Genomic DNA, 15,340 nt, shown 5'->3' on the forward strand with positions numbered 1-15,340 from the left:
TTAAAAAAAAAAAGATAGGGAAACTGAGGGCAGGAAGACCAAAGTTCGAACTTACATCGCATGATCGTTATTGCCGATAACTTTGGGCAAATTATTCTACATTCAAGAGTCTTAATATGTCTTTACTTAAAGTCAGTAATAATAATTACTTCACAGCACTTTGGTAAGAATCCAAGAAGACTTAAATTATGCAGAACAACTAGCAAACATTTAAATACTCACAAATGTTACTTCTTTTGCCTATTATATCTCCATTCTCTTCACTGTTTCAGCATTTACATCTTTATTAAAGTCACCATTTAAGTTCTTGTCAAAGAAAAGGGCAGGCTTTTACCTTGGCTAAAGAGATGATGATAATAACTCTACCAGTTTTAACCAATGACCCGTTGAAATGCTAAGATTAATTTTACTGGACTATAAGATCCTTCAGGAGATGGACAAACCATTCTTTGAAGTGGATCAGTACATATAGTATGGAAAACACACAAAGGGTATTAAAAAGCATTAAGCATATTTTGTTTCAAAAATATCACAGGGAACTACTTACATTATTTGTTTTGGAATCAAGAACTGAATAATCTTGCTCTTATAGGTTAATTAGGGCTTATATTTTTCCTGATACTTTTCTTCTATTTGTGTGCACAGATTAATGTGATATATTATTACCATAGTTTTCACAATAACAAAATCTAATTTTCAAAAAGTTTAATGCTTTATTACTTTAATTTGTATATATTTTCTCTTTGCTCTAATGAGAGCTTTATTGGATAAATCACTTCAAATATGTTTATGTAGATTATGTTAAAGCCTACTAAGAAGCTCTCAGGGTCTGGGGTATATGTGAATAAGTAACATTTGCAGTTCTGCTATATTCAGCTTTCAGCATCTCATATTCAGGCACTAGTAGAGAGAAATCAATATCCAAACAGATCCTAAAAAGGTAAAGCAAAAAACCCCACAAAATTCTGTTTGGCTTTCCTCTGTAATGTTATAGTTCATTTGGTTGTATTTAGCTCCTATTTAACTTCTTACACTATACTGTTTGAGTAAACTGAGAACACCCTCCCTCAGTTAAGGAAATAGTTCATCTGAAACCCTATTACCTAAATGAAAATTAAGCCCCTCTTTCCTCCTGTATATTTAAGATTTGGCTGTTTGTATCTTTGCACAGAATCACATCTCATATATAACAACACAGACACAGAAACTATAGTTCCAGATCTTCAAGGTGAAGGTGTACTATTGGCCACTGACATGTACCAAAAGGTAAAATTGTTGGCTAAAGAAAGGAAAATTTACTTTTTTCTTCAAATAAGTAATTATAGCTAAATTATTGTCCTCCCTCCCCATCCAGTTAATTTAGATGAAAAAAATCAATATTTCATCATTCTATAATTTAATGAGTATTTTCCTTAACATATTAACATGGTGACATCCTGAAGTCAAAATATTTTAAAGATCTTAAATAATATATGGCTTTCTAAATATTTTAGAAGAGGCTAATAATTTAAGTATCTTTATGAAATTATCTCATGTTTACATTTCCAAAATCAGGTATAGACTTTTGGATTAGTCAGATTCATTCCACTAGAGAGATTTCTAGTATCCATTTTACTCCCACGCTCATTTTTGTTTATTTGCTCATTTAACAAATAGAAAGAGGGGTGAAAGAACTAATTTATTCACTTTTATACTTACAAGTCAATTTTTAAGCTATAAATTTATGGGCTGGAAAAAAAGGTGACAGCAAAATTATAACTGATACAGTTATATTGGGGACCATCTTTCTATTTCATTCACCCACATTAGCAATCTACCCCAGTTCGGGTGCAATAATGTTACATGAATACAGATCATTTAGAGTCCACTCTCCTCTACCAAAATCATTTCCTTCACTCTACATATATATACAAAGGGCTAAACGCTGTCTAGGTACTGGTACATAGCAAAGAAAACAAAACAAAAGCCTCGTCCTGATGGATACTCACTTTCTAGAGGGAGGTATAGTTCACTTAAGGAAATATAAATAGGTAGAGTGTTAAATAATGCTAAACACTGTGAAGGAAAATGAAACAGGGAAAAAGGAATAAAGAGTAGGGCAGAGGTAGAAGTTGAATTTTTAGATTTTGGTACTTGTTTATCTTCACAGTACCCTCTAAAAATTTTTAATTAAAAAAATTAACATGTTTCTATTTTTCTGAGCATCAAATTATACTGAAGCATATACAAAAAACAAATTTGTTTCAGAGAACAGAAAACCTTGAGTGACAGATGGCCACAATTTAACTTGTTTAAAAACTGCCTCATCTTTCTTTCATAAAGCCTGCTTGTAACATATAGCTATATCATAATTTTTATAGGTGATGTGATAAATTCTCTGGTAACATCAGAGGTTTAACACAGAGACTTAACACCATAATCTGAATCAAAATTTTGAAAAACATTTCTCTTTTATATTGTCTTGATTTATTTGCTGAGGGTGAGCAGAACAAAGACTTCTTCAATGTATGGTACAACTGATGTCCAGCTAGCTACATTCCCATAGAAAATGAAAAATACTTACCCAAGTTTTCTTTTCCCCTTTAAAGACTTTTGCTCTCATAGCCAAATACTTTCCAGGAAAACTGGGTTATTGTTAGGTAGCAAATTTCCCTGAGAACTTAACAAGACTGTCCAGGTTTTTATACCTAGGCAGGTTTGTCTGTGTGCACTGCCACAATGTGGGCAACATCAGTGACAACTTCTCTAATAAAGAAAAACTTTCAAGAAATCTCAAGTACTGCCATATTAATCACATTATCACTTTCTTATACATTTTATTGAGCCACGTATCTTAAACAGTAGAACTATTAAAAATAATATGCCCCGGGCCCTCCCTGGTGGCGCAGCGGGTTAAAGCACTGCACTGAGAAGCTAAAGCCACTTCCGCATGAGTTCGATTCCCGCCTACCCCGGAGGTGACCATATGGTGTGGCAGACCTCTCCTGACCCACCCGCTGCTCCCCTCAGCAGTGTGCTTCGTCGATCTGCCTGTTCTGCTCCCCACTCTGTCTCTGGTGAAGCCTCTCACCGCCCCTGAGCCTCTAGCCTGTACCCCGGTTCTGTATGTACAAATAAATAAATCTTTAAAAAAAAAAAAAATAATATGCCCCAAAGATTACCTCCATGATGATGTGACAGGCTCCCTCCATTAGCAAGGATTTCTTCTCTAGCAGCTGCCTATATTAAGAAACAACAACAAAAAATTTGTATACTTAGATTTCACCTTAAAGAAGAAGACCCAACCCCAAAAAGGAGGTACCTATTCACTGGGTCAAATAATGAGCTATAAGATGAAATTTCCTACCTCTTAGGTCAATTGAAATATTCAGACTAGCTTTCTAAGACTTTTTCCCTAGAGAACAATCACAATATGTACAAGAGGCATGTAGAGATTCTAGAATTCAGTGCACAGATTGTTTATAAAAAGTTTTATAAGGACAGAGATGGGTTCAATTTGAAGGAAATCTCTCACTAATAACAATAAACATTAGTAACTTTTCACTGATTGCTGTGTATCTGGAAAGGTATAAAGCACTTTATAACAATGCTTAAGTTACAAAACAATTATAATTACTTCTATTTTACAGATAAAGAAAATGAGTCTTTGATGGCTAAATTATCTAATATACAGTAGACATCAGACTTAAGATTACTTACAAAGCTATCAGAAATTAAACAAAAAGGCCTTTATAGCATTTCTTAGGTCAATGCCTTGGGGCAAAGTACTTGGTTACTCTGTGGATATCTAAGTGTGGGGTAAAATAAGCCTTGTTTTGTGGACCTAACATGATCCCGAATAAGCTTGTAGAGTCCTAAAAGGTACAAAGGTAAACTCACACACAGAGAGATACACAAAAGACAAACACAGCCAAATAACAAGTGACTGAAGTGCTGAATGAAAATGGGAAATAGAAATTGGAAAATTCAATCCTTTACAATTCATAAATACATAACAGCTGTGAGATGAAATGCCTACAGTGCCTTGAACTTCTTGGAATACACAGGTTGTATAAACCATGAAGAGTTAGACCAGGGTAGAAGAAGGCCTGGGAAACCTGGGATCATTATCTCACTGCAAAGTAATATATAAGAACCTCCTCATCTAGAACTTAGGGGTTTTCATATGAATCTTAAATATGCTAGCCCTGTTCTAAGAAATACTACCTCCTAACAAGTTATTTTACATGAACTCAACAGCATTTACAGAATTTACAGAATTCCAGTTTCAATTAGGAAAGAAGAAAAATTTCAGTTTGGTACTACTCCAGACTACCTTTGGTAGCTAGCATAAGCAATACAAACACTAGAAGGCTAAGGCTACTGGAAAGGACTCACTTTTGAAGGTAGTGGCATGCTCATGATTTTGACTGCAATGATGACTTCACAGGGGTATACATAATGCCAAAACTCATCAAATTATACAATTTAAATATGTGCAGTTTACTATACTTCACTTATATTTCAAAAAAGTTGGGGAACAAAAAAAGAGAGAGAGGAGCTTAGGAGGGAGTCAACTAAACTCTGTGGATGGTTTGGCTTTATGGGTATGCCACTGAAAATGACCTTACAGTACTATCTTTATTAGCAGGCTTACAACAAACACTAGGACCTCAGTTTCCCACAGTTCCTCACAGTCTAGCCTGTTTCCCCAACACTAAGCATACTTACAGTGAGATGCATTTTTTGATGGTGATCAAAAGAAAGCTTTAGAAAAATTAGTAATTTAAGATCATATAAGAAATGTAACAGAAACTACTATTAAATGAACTGTACTGGCCTATATATAATTTCAGCAAATAAAAGAAAAATTAAAGCTAGAATGACAGTATTACAGCAACATAAACTAAGAGCATTGGAGCTGCAGACCTCAACAGCAGCTACCACTACTTTGGGCTGCCAAGTGATTCCTATAACCTTTTGTTATTGAATCAGTTATAATGTACAATAACAAAAAAAAAATCATAAGTCACAGAATATTTACTTTAGAATAGGTACAAAATATTTACTTTAGATTTACAATTTCATACACAATGTAACAAATTCATTTCTCATTTCTATGGGCTAACAGCCCGGCAAGCAATCAATGATGAAACAGCATCAAAAATAAAATTTACAAAATGATAGTCACTTATTTAAATCAGTAAGAGAATGTAAGAACTTCATTCATGTATGCAAAGTTACCTCAGTTTGTTCAAACACAGTCAGTGGGTCACTTATTCCCCTGTAGTTAAAGGCAAAGTAGAAGTAGATACATGCACCTGCATCATAAGTCTGCGTGACCCTAAAAAACGGACAAAATCCCCACAAGGCTTTAGTTAAGTGAAATCAGATTTAATGTACAGAAATTTAACAGGCAAGATCACCTAAATGGATTTGCTTAAGCCAAAATCACTTTCTCTAGCCAGGCTCTGGTGGAAGCCTGGCTAGAGAAAGATTTCATAGGGATAAGAACAGAGACTGGGTCCTTCCTGGTGCTCAGCAGGTTAAAGCACAGCACTAAGAAGCTAAAGCCACTTCAGCATGAGTTCAATCCCCTCCCCGGAGGTGATCACATGGCGTGGCAGACCTCTCCTGACCCGCCCACTGCTCCCCCAGCAGTGTACATCATTGATCTGCCTGCTCTTCTCTCCATTCTGTCTCTGGTGAATCCTCTCACCACCCCTGCACCTCTGGTCTATACCCCAGTTCTGGTGAATCCTCTCACCACCCCTGCACCTCTGGTCTATACCCCAGTTCTGTATGCATAAATAAATAAATCTTAAAAGAAAGAAAGAAAGAAAGAACAGAGACTGACTGTAAGAACTGCTTTATAACTTGTTTTGGTTAAGTCTTAATTATTAAAAATTGAAGAATAATGTAAACATTTCTCCCATTGGTTTGGAGGCCAAAATAACAAACAAAACTCCACCTCCAGAGAAGGGATTTTCTTTCTTTTTTCATTAGTCTATTGTAGTTAAAGGCAATCCCTGAATAGACTAGATGGAACCCAGTGACCCATTACAAGTCTTCCAGACTTAACTCAAAATTGACAGAAATAAGTATGAGAGCTTAAAATGCAAAAACAAAAATGTTCACAAACGAAAATATGATCAGACTAAGTTAAATACAGTGACACTAGTAGTTCACATTAATTATTAGTAAGGAGTTTGAAAAAAAACTGATTACATCAAATTCAGTGACATGATCTTAAGTATCTTTACACTTGGGACCTATTTGTATACAATCAGTCTGTACGTGTGTTTAGAAAGGGTATCAAGAATATTAGGTCAAATCACATATGTAATCTATAACTAGGCTTTCAAAGTGCAATTAGGTGAAGCATTAAAATAAAAGGGAGCTAAGGTAATCACAGCCAAATCAATTCAAATTTCTCTGAATTCAATCTACAGAGGTTCCCACAAAGAGTTTAATTTAACAGAAGGAGGAAATACAGAGGAAATACTCTTGTTTACTACAAAATACAAATAGAAACTAATCTAAAATTTTAATGGCTTTTTAGGCCAAATGTTAGGTGCCTCAGAACAGAAGAAATGATCTGTTTAACAATACTGCTGTCAATTTGCCAGCTGTTTTTTTCTTCTAGTGTTAATTCACACTCATAAAAAAGACTCCTTGAATATTTACATTTTAAGTACCAGATTTACAAAGTTTAAAATAAATTGGAGAACCATTTGAACTATATGGGTATTATCATTAGTACTAACTAAAAAGTAAATTTTAAAGGATACATGAATGAAGTGAGTTTAATAGTAATTAGTAAGATATACAGCACTCATATGAGAATCATTAATATTAATAAACAGACAATGCACATAAATACTAATACAACATTGTTGACTTCTAAAAAATCCAGAATCTATATTATATAGTTCAGTTTTCAATAGAAAAGTAACTTTCTATTATTAAAACAAAATTTGATCGATCAAGTGTCTCCAAGTAATGAAAATAATAAATCTCCAAATAATGAAAAACAACTCTTGGAAAATCTCAGTTTCAGAAAGTGAATTAGGTTTAATACCTTTTAACAGACAGATTTTATCATTTAGGATAATTAAATACTATCCTCTTCCAAAATTGTCTGGACAAGTGATAGTGTGATTGTCAAAGTCATTATATTATTCTTTAATTTCTAAAGACTGTGCTCTATACTTTTTTTGAGTACCTATGTTAAGACTCACCAAGAAACTTAGGGTTAGAATACCTATACAAACTACCTGTTTGTTTTTGTTTTTTTTTTTTTAAGATTTATTTATTCATTTATACAGAGCTGGGGTACAGGTCAGAGATGCGGAGGGTGAGAGGATTCACCAGAGTCAGAGTGGGGAGCAGAATAGGCAGATCAATGAAGCACACTGCTGAGGGGAGCAGCGGGTGGGCCAGGAGAGGTCTGCTGCGCCATGTGGAAGACCTCTATGGCCTCCGGGGCAGGCAGGGATCTAACTCATGCGGAAGCGACCCACAAACTACCTTTTTATCACTACTAACTAACTAAATGAAACAATGCACCTAAATTAGTTTCCTGGGTTCTTTGATTTTAATGAGATCTAACAGTGTTTCTAAGGCACTAGCTTAAAAATATATTTTATGTTTAATATTTACACAGAATAATCTCCTTGGCCATTGTTAAGAAATTCAAATTAACCTAAACTAAAATCAAACGTTTATTAATGTTAGCTGAACCAAATATGAGCCATAAGAACTGTATTTAAAATCCTACTTACCAAAATATTCAAATAACTAAATGTTGCACACTCTGAACTTTGATTTAATATCATGATCACAGAAGTTGAGCATCTAACCTTTTATCAGAAAATTATTCTTTAAAAAACAGCATCTTAATTGTGTGAGAGAAGTCAGGCTGAGAGGCATCTCAACAGAAACTTCATATAACTCTCCCCAGGGAAATGTGAAGGCAGGATGACCCATCAGAGCTGTCCCAATAGAGGATGATGGGACTTTACACACCCAAACCAATCAGTCATTGGATGCACAGAGATCATCCCTGAAGTGAGCTGCCAACAGCATTTCCAGTGGCTAAGGGTTACGTCTTCACTCCTAAAGGAGGTGTGTGCAGCACTTAATAGCATCTGCCATAGAACAGCCATTCCCTGAGATCTCAAGTCTTGTAAATTCAGACTTGTTACATTAAATCTTCTGGTGTTTATGGAGAAAATACCAAAAGACTGACTATAAAGTGCCCCCTCTAAAGAAAACCACTTTGAGGTCTGCTGCTACTTAACAAAGAGGACACAAGCAATCATCAGTTAATCATGCAGTATCTGATATGGAAGATACTTGTCACATTTCAATTTAAATTATTTAAAATTAAATAAAATTAGCTTCACACTAGACACATTTCAGACAATAAAAAGTCACATGTGGGGTCCTCCCTGGTGGTGCAGTGGGTTAAAGCACAGCACTGAGAAGCTAAAGCCATTTCAGCATGAGTTTGATCCCCACCCTGGAGGTGATCCACATGGCGTGGTAGACTTTTCCTGACCCACCCACTGCTCCCCTCAGCAGTGTATTTCGTTAGTCAGCCTATCTATTCTGCTCCCCACTCTGTCTCTGGTGAATCCTCTCACCGCCCCTGCAACTCTGATCTATATCCCATCTCTGGATGCATAAATAAATAAATCTTAAAAAAAAAGTCACATGTGGCTAGTGGCTACCATTCAGCAGAGGTCAGATAAGAACATTCTCTTATCTCAGGAAGATAATGGAATGCAACAAGTTTATCTTCATTGGCTCTTTTGCTTCACTCATTACTTTATTCAATGTCCATTTATTTCATCAATAACTGGAAAAAAAAAACCACTTAAAAGTGCTTTTTCTGTAGAAGAAAGAATTCTTCTCTTATTCCTGGAGTTCAGGTATTTGGCTCTCAGTCATACCATCCAGATAGTGATGAAGGTACTAAGAGTACTCTCCCAAAGGGCTCAGTACTGCTTATAGGCACAATCCTAACAAGGTGGCAAGAGGGTTTGGAAAACTTGCTAAGTAGACAGGCTGAAGCTTTTCTTCAGCTGACAATGTATATTTCTCCATGAATTAACTTTTTTCCAGAATAAGAAGTACAGGCTCAAACTCACCTGCATGTAGAAAGAGGAGCAAACTGAACACCCTTCTCTTTGCATTCCCTTATTATTCTTTCTTTTACATTTCTGCAGAGATCAACAACTCTAGAAAACATAAAACAATATTAAGTTTTCAAACAAGTTACCAAATTTCTACTATAAGCCAGTTTATTTGACATCCTTCAAGTCAGAAATTGTCTTAACTGAAACTTCCATAAGTAATTCCTCAAGAACGAACAAAAGCCTTAGTGATTCAAGTTGTGTCTTCTATTCATAATTTCAAGGATAAGTAGAGTCCTTTCTTTTTTGCCATATAAAAAAGGAAAATCAAAAGAGCATACTGTTTCCTGAAGGCAGTTTCCTATACTAGGGAGAACTCAATTTCAAAATAAATTTAATAGCAAGACCTTAAAACCTATTAGAACACTGTAATGAAAATCCAATTCTAAGCTATACAAATATCTATCCATAACCATGTCTAAGAAGTTTTTCCTAATTTGAAAACAATTAATAATCTTGGTGTTATAACAATTTCACTAACCTATTCTCAAGCACTGAGGTAAAAACCAATTCAACAAACTTACTGGTCATGAACTGTATGTGAAATGCTAATGTGCTATGTTAGACTAGAAGTCTATGCATCTTCTATACAAGTTTATTAGAAGTCCATGAAAATAGGTGAAGGACAGTAATAACCATTAAAGAGCAAGGGGGCGATTGAGGCTATTTAACAATATTAATTAATTAATTAATGTAAGCTGTAACATACTGTTATAACTATACTTTGTTTCATCAAGAAAGTAAAACTTTTAAGGTGTATATGTCATTTTATTCTCCAATAAATATCCTGGCCACATACTAACATCAATTCTGGGTCACCAAAATTGAAAAGACACTGAAGAAATTCAAAAGTTTGACTCATCTCTCATCTCAAGATTTATTTGATAATATGAAAACCAATTTGATTAAAACAATAACATTCAACTATAATTATAAAATACATTAAACTTATCTACACTTATAATAAGAACAAAGAATATGTGATTAGAATATAAATATAAAAATGATTTTAGTGTCTTATTAGCAGTCAAATTTTTTATAGAGCCTCTGAAAGTTTTATAAATTCTGATTTTTAAAAATGTTACATTAATTCTGCTTTATTTTATGAGAGCTGTAGCAAATACAATTTTTCAGTGTTGTTTATCTGTGTGCTATTTTTGGAATTTAAAAAAATTTTTCAAAGTAATATAATTACAAAACAATTACTTTAAATATAAATAAAACCCATAAGCTTTATTATTTACAGATGTTAATATTACAAATTTGTAAAAGTAACAAGCTTTATAATTAGTAGTTAGTGTGCTTTTATAATCCTTTTTTATTTAAAACATTTGGTGGATCATATTTCAGTTAAAATACATTCAAATTCAAATGCATACAGTTGTTACAAATGTAATAATACTGAGTTGCTAGGAACTGCTTATGTCTAAAACTTCATAGATAGCTGAATAATGAGGAGGAGGGACAAAGAACTAAATGTTATGTCCCTTAATGTTATTATTCATAGAAATTATCTGTAGGGAGGAAGTTCTCATAGAAATTTAGCAAAGGCCAACAGAGTTCCTTTGAGCCAATCACTTTATAAGTGACAAACATAACTGTCTATTTTTAAATTCTTAACTGACCTTTGAGCAAATTTAACTCTATTGACCATTTTCTCTGCAAAATAAAATTCCCAGGGCTTTTGTTATATCACTGGTTTTCTTCTGAATCCTGTAGATCTTATTCCTCAATCACCTGCTAGTTCTTGTGTGTATGACTATCACTTGTATGTTGGGGTTCCCTGGAATTCTTTTGATAGATCCTCTTTGTTTCCACATTATCTGTTGTGTTTGTACCTCCTCCCTTGCTTTTAATCAGTCTTATGCTGAGGTCTTTAAAAATCTCTAACTTGGAGTTTATAGACAACTATTTCTAAATTCTTACACTGCTCTAGATTCAGGAAACTTTGCAGAATATTCATTAAGCACTTAACAGGTACAACCACTGCTGCTAGGCCTACAGAAGAATGCACAAAAACTAGTGAGCTCTCCATTCCTTGAGAGACTTGTGTATGAAAAGGCCAAAAAGGCATATGAAAAAATGTTCATCACTTATTATCAGGGAAATACAAGTCAAAACCACAAGATACCATTTCACAACTGTGAGAATGGCCCACTTAAAAAAAAAAAAAACTAGAAATAACAAAAGCTGGCAAGGATGTGGTGAAAATGGAACCCTCTTACACTTGCTGGGAATGTAAACTGGTCAAGCCACTTACAGAAGAGTACAGAAGTTCCTCAAAACACTAAAAATGGATCTACTATATGATCAGTGAGTCCACTACAAGGAATCTACCCAAAGGGCACAAAGATACTAATTCAAAAAGGAAACTTGCACTCCTATCTTTATTGCAGCACTACTTACAATAGCCAAAACATAAAAGCAAACTAAAGGCCCCAAAACAGATGACTGGATCAAGAAGATGTGATATATACACTGTGCAATACTACTCAGTGATCAAAAAGATAAACTCATGCCACTTATGGCAACACAGATGGAGCTGGGAGGAAGTAGGCTAAGTGAAATAACTTAGAAGGATAAAGATAAATATTGTATGGCTTTGCTTATATATGGAACATAGGGAAATGGAAATAAGGATCAAGAAAAAGACAAATCTTGCAAGCTGACACAACTGAAAGAAACAACAGGGGAGTGGAAGCGAGATGGGTTAAAACAGGGGAGGGAAGCACAAGGGACTATGGTGATGGGAGAACCATAGGGACTACAACTGAGGGGAGAAAAGGGAGAAATCAAATACTGTCCAAAAATTAACAATGATGTAAGAAAATAATTTTTTTTTTATTTTTTAAGATTTTTTTTTATTTGTGCATATAGAACTGGGGTACAGGCCAGAGGCTCAGGGGCGGTGAGAGGCTTCACCAGAGACAGAGCAGGGAGCAGAACAGGCAGATCGATGAAGTACACCGCTGAGGGGAGCAGCGGGCGGGTCAGGAGAGGTCTGCCACGCCATGTGGACACCTCCGGGGAAGGCGGGATCCAGCTCATGCGGAAGTGGCTTTAGATTCTCAGTGCAGTGCTTTAACCCGCTGCGCCACCAGGGAGGACCAATAAATTTATTTTTTTTAAAAAAAGGGCAAACAAAATAAAAGGCCTCTACCATATATGTTTGAAGACCGTGTTCCCATGGGCTGCTGTTAAACACAGTTTCTAACTACCTAAAGGTTTGGGGAGAATAAAAAAAGAAGTTGTTAAATGACTAACAAGTAAATGCTAAGTAAGGAATATTGTTGTGTTCCCTTAAATTTACTTATTAAAAACTTCGGCTAGAGAAATTACTTTCAAAGGAAAAAGATCCCATATGTAATTCTACATGTGAAAAATATGATCATCGAATCAATCAAACAAGTATACGAGGTATTCCAGTACATTTTACCTGTCCCAAGGAGCAGAAGTCTCAAAAGATTCTCCTACTATATAGTATTCCAAGGCCAAGTCCTGTTAAGACATATACATAACAATTAAGAAATTAGAACAGATCAGAAAAAAATCAATAATACTGTCAGTATTTCATGTTCCTCGTTAGTATTTCATATAATTCTTATGTTAGCATCATGTTTTTTTTAATTAACCTCCACTGGTCTTTACTATTCATCTCATAAGTGCACTGGAGCCCCAAGAGTAACCATAACCTCACAGAGGATAAGAAAATTAGCTGTCTTAGTCTCCTCTGTACCCCTGGCACAGTCAGTACCTGACACATGGTAGAAACGCATACATTTCCCCAACGAATGGAGTCTCTATCAAAGAACAATCTATGTACATCTAGAGAATACCAATAGATTTCTAGAAACCTAAAATAGCAAACTAAACTATACTAAAAATTGGCCATGAGCATCAGCAGAACAAGTCTGAAGAAGTAGAAGAGGGAAAAGAACATTTTCCTTTCTTAAAATCAAATTTTCTTTGAAAACAAAGTTAGAAAACACAGTGCCTCTCTATTATAACTATAAAGAGCATCTAGAAACACTCCTGCTAGAAAAATATATTTTATCACAAACAAGGCATAGCATTTTTTATAAATAACTTATAATACCAATTTCTTTATTGTCTCACAATTCTGTTTAACAGCAAAACTGGAAAGAACAATTCACAAGCGTAGCCAGAAAGAAATTTTTTAAAATTCTATTACTGTTAGCAAGAAAAATTCTCAAGTAACTCAGTAAAATATATGTTTTCCTATAGAGAATTTAATTATTCAGTAAACATGTATTTGGTAAGCACTGGGAAAATGAAAAATAAAATAAGCCCCCCAATCTCTAACTTGCTTTTGATTTAAAAGTTTTAACACTCATTACCAAAAACTTATTCTAAACTCTCCATGCTATACTCAGTTATTTTAATGTTTCAAATCTCAGATATCCTCCCAAAAAAATGCCTAACAAACAAATCTTATATATTCCCAAAATGTTTACTATGGGACAAAGTAAGGGTAAGTGACAGTCTATGGAGGTAAACATTATTTACAAGGCCTAAAATCACCTATTACTTTTTATGGATCTGTAAATCTTTTAATTACAATTTCTAACCCAGTACAAATGGAATACAGTATTTTACCTCATTAGCGTGGGGAAAAAACTTGAGGGAAGGCCTTATGAGGGTAAAAGATCTACATGTTGCAAATTTACATCTTACCTAGGATTATGACTTTTTTTTTTTTTTTAAAGATTTTTACTTATTTACACATATAGAACTGGGGTGCAGGCCAGAGGCACAGGGGCGGTAAGAGGATTCACCAGAGACAAAGTGGGGGCAAAACAGTCATATTGAGGAAGGACACTGCTGAGGGGAACAGCAGAAGGGCCAGGAGAGGTCTGCCATACCATGTGGATCACCTCTGGGGCTGGGGATCGAACTTTACTGAAGTGGCTGCGGCTGGCTTATAGCGTTGTGCTCCAACTCTCTGCACCACCAGGGAGGGTCCCAGATTAGACATTTTTAAATGAGAAAATAATTCAAGGTTTTCTAGAGAAGTAAAAGCAAATTTCATATAAGATTTTATGTAAGTATTTCCCTCAGAAGAATTTCCAAATGAAAAATTTGAAGATTTAATATTTAGCGAAGTCAAATTCTCAATAGACTATCTTAGATAAGGAAATAGCCTGTCAACAAGGATGAGGGGGAAGTGATTATAACAAGTAAAAACCAAAATCAACAGGCAACTATGAATTAGAGTCATTCTTGGGGTACAGGGAGTTGGAAATTGGATCAAAACAGAGGTGGGAAGAGCACAGGGACTATGGTGATGGTACACAAGTAAACTGGTGGTGGGAAATTCTTGGGGACCATACACGAGATAAGCACATGTTATATGAAAAATAAATAAAAATTTAAAAACTAACCTCAATGGCAGAAAATAATTAAAATACTTCAGCTGGTGGGGCCCTCCCTGGTGGCACAGCGGGTTAAAGCACAGCACTAAGAAGCTAAAGTCACTTCAGCATGAGTTCGATCCCTGCCCACCCTGGAGGTGACCCACATGGAGCAGCAGACCTCTCCTGACCTGCCCAGTGCTCCCCTCAGCAGTGTACTTCGTCAGTCGGACTGTTCTGCTCCCCACTTTGTCTCTGGTGAAGCCTCTCACCACCCCTGCAACTCTGACCTGTACCCAGGTTCCGTAAGCATAAATAAATAAATCTTAAACAAACAAACAAACAAACAAACAAAAAAACAGAATAAACTTCCATATCAATAAATATACCAGACTCTTTAGGTTAGCTTTTTAGTCCGGATAGCTAGTAAAGTTTCTTACAAATAGAAAATCTGTAATTGTAAAAATTTTAATGCTCAAATATACACAATTATTTCCTTAACCCCATATAGGAGTCACCACTAGTGAATCAATCACTACTCAAGTCAAGGTAAATATCAACTTATAAAGCTAAAAAATATCGTTATCTTTAAAACAGATTATGGATCAAGTGAGGAATACTTGCTAAATAAGGTAGCTTGATTTTTTAAAAAAAGATTTTGTTTTTATTTATTTTTGCATAGACAAACTGTAGGCCAGAACTGCGGGGGTGTGGAGAGGTGTGTGTGTAAAGGTTTACCAGAGACGGAGTGGGGAGCAAAACAGTGGATCTACTGAAATACACTGCTGA

At 35.1% G+C, this 15,340-nt stretch overlaps 1 protein-coding gene across 1 annotated transcript in view; it reads right to left on the minus strand.

The window, feature by feature from the left end:
• AGPS (alkylglycerone phosphate synthase) overlaps nt 1–15,340 on the minus strand; it is a 92,296-nt gene that overhangs the window by 10,451 nt on the left and 66,505 nt on the right. Inside the window, exons 16-19 of the mRNA XM_004674493.1 lie at nt 12,616–12,677; nt 9,135–9,224; nt 5,224–5,323; nt 3,162–3,219 (exon numbers count right to left, since the gene is read on the minus strand). Coding sequence (XP_004674550.1) covers nt 3,162–3,219; nt 5,224–5,323; nt 9,135–9,224; nt 12,616–12,677 — 310 coding nt within the window. The remainder of the gene's footprint in view (nt 1–3,161; nt 3,220–5,223; nt 5,324–9,134; nt 9,225–12,615; nt 12,678–15,340) is intronic.

The sequence above is a fragment of the Condylura cristata genome, unplaced genomic scaffold, assembly GCF_000260355.1.
Source record: "Condylura cristata isolate star-nosed mole 26May11 unplaced genomic scaffold, ConCri1.0 scaffold00002, whole genome shotgun sequence".
Lineage (NCBI taxonomy): Eukaryota > Metazoa > Chordata > Mammalia > Eulipotyphla > Talpidae > Condylura > Condylura cristata.